This window comes from Malus sylvestris, chromosome 5 (assembly GCF_916048215.2).
Source record: "Malus sylvestris chromosome 5, drMalSylv7.2, whole genome shotgun sequence".
Classification (NCBI taxonomy): domain Eukaryota; kingdom Viridiplantae; phylum Streptophyta; class Magnoliopsida; order Rosales; family Rosaceae; genus Malus; species Malus sylvestris.
This window is the reverse complement of record NC_062264.1, coordinates 22,578,940-22,584,886: the sequence shown is the minus strand read 5'-3', so window position 1 is coordinate 22,584,886 and position 5,947 is coordinate 22,578,940. Positions and strand designations below refer to the sequence as shown.

General features: G+C 37.1%; 2 protein-coding genes across 2 annotated transcripts; one reads left to right on the top strand and one right to left on the bottom strand.

The window, feature by feature from the left end:
- The first annotated feature begins 2,082 nt into the window (after positions 1–2,082).
- On the top strand, positions 2,083–2,766 carry LOC126623821 (auxin-induced protein 15A-like). The gene has a single exon (XM_050292798.1). It carries the CDS (start codon positions 2,188–2,190, stop codon positions 2,470–2,472), a length of 285 nt encoding a protein of 94 aa, XP_050148755.1. The 5' UTR covers positions 2,083–2,187; the 3' UTR covers positions 2,473–2,766.
- A 76-nt stretch (positions 2,767–2,842) lies between these two features.
- On the bottom strand, positions 2,843–5,116 carry LOC126623820 (L-galactose dehydrogenase-like). The gene is made up of 5 exons (XM_050292797.1): positions 4,876–5,116; positions 4,156–4,384; positions 3,677–3,976; positions 3,437–3,565; positions 2,843–3,187 (listed from the first exon to the last, which is right to left on the bottom strand). The coding sequence occupies exons 1-5, from the start codon at positions 5,058–5,060 to the stop codon at positions 3,056–3,058; spliced, it is 975 nt and encodes a 324-aa protein (XP_050148754.1). The 5' UTR covers positions 5,061–5,116; the 3' UTR covers positions 2,843–3,055.
- Positions 5,117–5,947: the final 831 nt, after the last annotated feature.

The window sequence follows — 5,947 nt, the reverse complement described above, 5'->3', positions numbered from 1 at the left end:
AAATGTTTCTCAGTTGTCTCTGCAGTATGTGAATAAGAACCCTAAAAATCACTATTTAGCTAAAATACATACAATAGGCAAGGAACTAATGAAAGAGAGCCAATATAAACAAATATTAAAGTTAAATTATTTTCTCAGTATCAGAATACAATGGGGATATTTACAATGGGAGTATTGTCAACCCTTCAGGAAACAAAATTGAAGAGTTTTGTTTAGTGATGTTGGCCATGACATTAGAAGGAATGTAAACAAGAACGGTGACCAGTGACGGCCTCTTCAGTGCACGGAATAGTGATGCCACCCATCGGATGAGTGAATCCAAACTTTTCTTCACTGCAGCTTAGCAAGTCTTTGAACCACTAGTGGATCAAGTATGATATTGGTACTACAAGTCTCTTCTTCTGCTCCTCTCCTACATATACAGCAAAGTGGCCTTTTGGGACATTCGCTGTACTCATCCTCGATTGCTTACCCGTCAAGAAAGATCGCCGGATGATTGATAGCAAGCTCAAACCCATGTTTTATGTGGAATATTGATATGCCTTCAATAATTGAGAGATTTTTAATGAGAAATTTTTGTGATAATAGAGTGTGAAAACTTGGGGTGAAGATTTGTATATCTACTTTGCAGCATATATAGGGGTGGAAATAATACGGATGATATATGGTAATCAGATTCTTCTGTCCTCTCACTAATTTATCAAAAGTTGATCGGTCAATTAATCTGATGTATAAAGGTAGCAAGTTGCAAAATCATGCCTACTCAACCCTACCCTACCCCTCGCATTTCTCTGTCAAACCCTAATTTGAATGTCTTGTAGACTAAAGTACCTGATCTTCTTGGATAAGCCTAATCTTCCATGTATGGCCAATAAATCATAATACGCAGAATGTGAAAATCGCTTCCCTTGGCATATCAAACTTGACTAAATGGAGAGAAGAAAAAAAACAAGAAAAGAAAATTGAAAACGGTATCTTTCAATGCATTACATATCACAGAAAGATATCATGTCAGCTTAAGTTGGTTCTGTGCTTCCCATCAACCTTACCATCAACTTCAATTCTGGCCCCAAGTTTAATCGCCATGTTTTTGTCACAGTACACATCACATGGGGCGATAACCTAGCTTGTTCCTTGTCCGGTTGACATTTCGAAAACCCGGGGCTGAGAACTTCTGTTTGCTGGAAGAAAGAATGCCCACAGTGAATTTTATCTATCTTATTAGAGTCCCTAGTTCCTGTGTTCTCTAGGTTATATGTTGTATCCAGCTGGTGGCATATACAAAGTGGAATAATTTCTGCAGCCAATATGTGTTCATTGGTAGTAGGCCATGATATATCATATAATTGTGAAGTTGTATGAAATCTGTCATGTCATATATCATTAGTTGGGAGACAACTCCATGTGATCCCTCATGAAATATGTCCAGAAACAAATCCAAATAATACATGGAGAACATTCAGGTACTCTAAAGTAAAGTTTCCGTATGGATTCTTTGTGGATTTCGGTGTTAAATTCACGGTTAGAACCTATCCTTACAAAACCATCTTAACGAAAATGTGCCTATATGTTCAAACCACCGAGAGAAATGGGAACTATGCTAACATAGCCCCGTGGTTTTAATCTACCCGCCTTCAAGATACATTCAAGCTCCAAGTGACAGAAAACGAGATAAGTGGTGTAGAGCTAACAAGTTAAAAGTATTGTAAACATGCTAAAACATAGCCGGTCTTGAGATTTTAAGGGGCTTTAGATATGAGGACCCTGTGCAAATGCTCCACCTGCATTGCCCCAGGGCCGGCCCTGTGTTGAAACATTTCTATACACAAAGCATTACTAGTATTTACTATTTTTAGTTTAACTTTGTAAGATTTTTATTTTATTTTCTTTGTTTTTAAATTTGTATCATCTATAGGCTACTTTGGTTTTATCTAAATGAGGTAGGGCAAGATGCTTGTCTGGAAGGTGACAGGTTTGGCCAATACCAGATGAAAGGCCACAAAAACAAAAAAGTGGACAGACCAAACCATGTGAATCCTCATGGCCAATATCTTACCCTTTTCATCTATATAAACTCAATTGGTTACACAACCAACACAAGTCTCACATTAGTTCTTCACCATTTATCCACTTCCATTGTTCTACAATTTCTTTGCACTCTTTTGCTTGTTCTTCCTTTAGACCGCCATGGGTTTTCGTTTGCCCGGAAAGAAAAATCATCGACACTCGACCTCAAACCAGGCTGCCTCAAGAGCTGTCAATGTTCCCAAGGGCTACTTTGCAGTCTATGTTGGGGAAAGACAAAGAAAGCGGTTTGTGATTCCGATATCATACTTGAACGACCCTTCATTCCAAGATTTGCTGAGTCAGGCTGAAGAAGAATTTGGATATGATCATCCAATGGGTGGAATCACAATCCCTTGCAGTGAAGACAGATTCCTTCACCTCATTACTAACTCCAGTGGATGCTAACATAGAGTTTTGACATCAAGGACAGCTGAAAGATAACTTCTTGACATCGATTTTTGCCAAAGCGGAGGAGAACTGGAGGCTAACAATATGGATTTAAGTACAGCTAGGGTAACAGATATTCAGAAGGATGCTTACCCATGTATCCGAAATTCGGATTTTTCTAATCCATATTTTTTTTGTCCGGGGACCTCTCTAATCTTTAAGTGACAACATTATGAGCCAATTATGAATGTATGAGACGACTACTGTTGTAAACTTCATCTTAATCAGATTTATTGAATTTTTCTTCCTTTATCATTGATGTTTATTGTTTATCTTTAATCTGTTTTTCTCACAAATAATGGTTGCACAGAAATACAATCCATCGATCTACATAAATGATAATTTGACTTTTGACTACTTATATACTGAAACATACTTTTGGGGATCTAATTAATCTGGCTCATGATTCTCTTAGCCTTTACATCTCACCCAAATGAAAAATTCACAATCCTTCATTTATTTTTGACAAACCTTAACAGGCGACTGAAAAGCAATTAAAATAAGTACAGGATACAGATGGTTACATACAAGAGCAAAGTTGTCAGCTCTGCTGGAGTCCGCTAGGCCATGTCTGATTCTTCACTGGTTTCAGAATAGCTTCAACCTCTGCTAGAATTTTCTCATTCTTGCCAATGGTCGCGAGCTCCACAGCAGCAGCGACATTTTCCTCAACCTGATTATTTAAACAATCATGTAGTACTTAAGACAGATGAATGATCTATATGAACGAAGGCATTTTATAACATAATAAAAAGGGTTTTCTATGTGATGTCAATGTGACAGGACCATGTAGGTATTCATTTACTTGACATGATCACGAGTTTGTGCGACTATAAAACTATAGAGCTGGGTGGAATCTACATTCCCCGACTCTAAAATCAGAACAGAATGAGCAAGTTAAATGCAAATGATGGTTGGGAACCTGATTAATAGAGTTCATGCCGACCAGCACTGATGAGATATCCTTATTGGACAAGCTGTATTGCAGAGCTAACTTTGAAATATTATTCCCTCTCTCTTTACAATAGACAGCAGCAGCTCGGCAAGCAGACTGTAAGAACATAAAACACATTAAATCAGTTATGATTTCCAAATCACATTAAAGAAGACAGGATTGCATGAATATAGCACCAGCTGGAATTCATGCATCGAGAATGTTAACCTTCAGTTCAGCAGATGCAGGGTGCCATTCTGGAGGACCATTCTCAGTAAGCAGACCCATTGCAAGTGGAGAAGCACTAATGATTCCAACACCTTTGCTCTTGAGGTATGGTATTAGATCCTCCAATGTTGAATCATTAATACCGTAGTGGCAATATGACAGGACCACGTCCACCATGCCAGCTGGTATACGATCAAGAACATATGTGAAAATTCCCAATGGAAGTCCTGTGATACCAATGAAACGAATCTTCCCAGCTTCTTTCAGTTTCTTTAAGGCAGGGATTGTCTCGTTTACAATCTGTTAACCAAAATAAACGGGAACACACAAGCTTGATCATTACAACGTATCAATTGAGATGATATTCCCTAACAGACAGAAAGGGAAAAAAAAAAGGAACAACTCTACATGTCACACTGTGAATTAAAGCAAATAAACCAACACAAATTGAAGAACGCAAACAAGAAATGCCAAAGCACCTGGTCCAGAGACCCAAATTCAATGTCATGGCATTGCAGTATATCGACGTAATCTAGCTGCAATCTCTCCAAGCTCTCATCAATGCTCTTAGTCACTCTATCAGCACTGAAATCAAAACCGTCAGCATAGCGTCCACACTTGGTTGCCACAACGTACTCGCTTCTCGGCACACCTAGAGCTTTTAGCGTTTTACCAAGCACCTTTTCTGACAAAGTCCCTCCATAATACCTAAAAATTTGGAAGAAAAAGGGTAAAATGAACATATAAAAAGTTCTATGACTTCTTCCATAGAACAAATACAAGATCATATTTGATCATCAAATTTTAATGTCTATTTACATCTCATCTCTCCAACCAAACAGGTTTTTCTGGATCACAAACAATGGGAACTCTAAAAGTATCAAAATTTTCCTTTGATCATCAGTCATATTAATCCCAACTCTTCATTTTCTCAGCAACCAAACAGAAGCATCAGAAAAGTAATTCCCTTTAAATTCCCGCTAATCATCTCCAACCAAACACCCCATTACAATTGACAAAGTTTCAATCTTTCTGGCTGCATTATAAATTAAGTTTACTCTTTAATCTAACCATGAGAAAACATGCTCAATTTTACGAAAATTCCTTAAATTCCTCAAATTTTCTTGGTATCCATACAGAACAAGAATAAGGGTTACCCACAAAACTTAAAACTTGAGAGAGGATCAAAAGTTACATACGGAGAGGTGTCAAAGAAGTTGATGCCTCGGCGGAAGGCTTCGCGAACAGAGCCGATGGCTTCGTCATCGGAGACGGGACCGAAGACGTTGCCGAGAGGGGAGGCCCCGAAGCCGACACAGCTGAGCTTGAGGCCTGTGTTGCCAAGCTCTCGGAGTTCAACCTTTGGCAGCGGTTGTGAAGCCATTGTTTTGTTGTTCTGTTGGATGTTGTTGGGAAGCACCGAAGTGGAAGTGAAGTGAGAAATACGTCCCAATCGGATTAAATAACTGAAAACTGAAATTCTTTTTTTTGTTTTTTTTTTTTTTTTTAAAGAATTTTTGCATTCCCACTTAGAAAATAAAATTTTCATGATGAAACCGTTTAATATTTTAATTTTCATTGAACAATATTCTTAAAAAAATTATTCGAATTAAAAATTGTTTGTATCAAATAAATGAATGGTTTATTATTTATATGTTACTTGATACTTATATGGTTGATTTATTTGGTACATTTGGATGATTAAAGGATCTCCAATTCAAATGACTTTTTACAAGGGTGATCTTCAAATTGAACTCATGAGTTCAATATATTAAACTCATGAGTGTGATACTTAGAAAATAATAGATTCTAAAGTATGACTTTCACAGTTATTGAATTTAACAATAATATAACAGTAGTGTATTACATATTAAAATCAGGCTGCCTGATTCCTATGTATAGATATAACACTCACTCAAACTAGTTTGAAATGCCTTTAGTACTACGATCCAATTGAATTCATATTTATTTGTAAATGAACGGTCTTTTTGAAGTTTGTAGATGATGATTTCGAAACCAATTTATTGACCCCACCTCTTAGTGTCAATATATCATTGTGAAAGAAAATACAAAACGATACTAAATTAAATTAGCATAAATGCTAAAACGTTTTACTATTAGCACTTCTACTTTACCTTCTCTATTCACCCGAGCCAAACTAGAAAAATAAGGTCATTTGAAAGCCAACTGAGCTGGAACTCAAAAAAATTTAAATCATGCTTCAGCTCTAGGAACTTTGTTCGAGGTTGTGCTGAGCTTCAGCTCAAATAA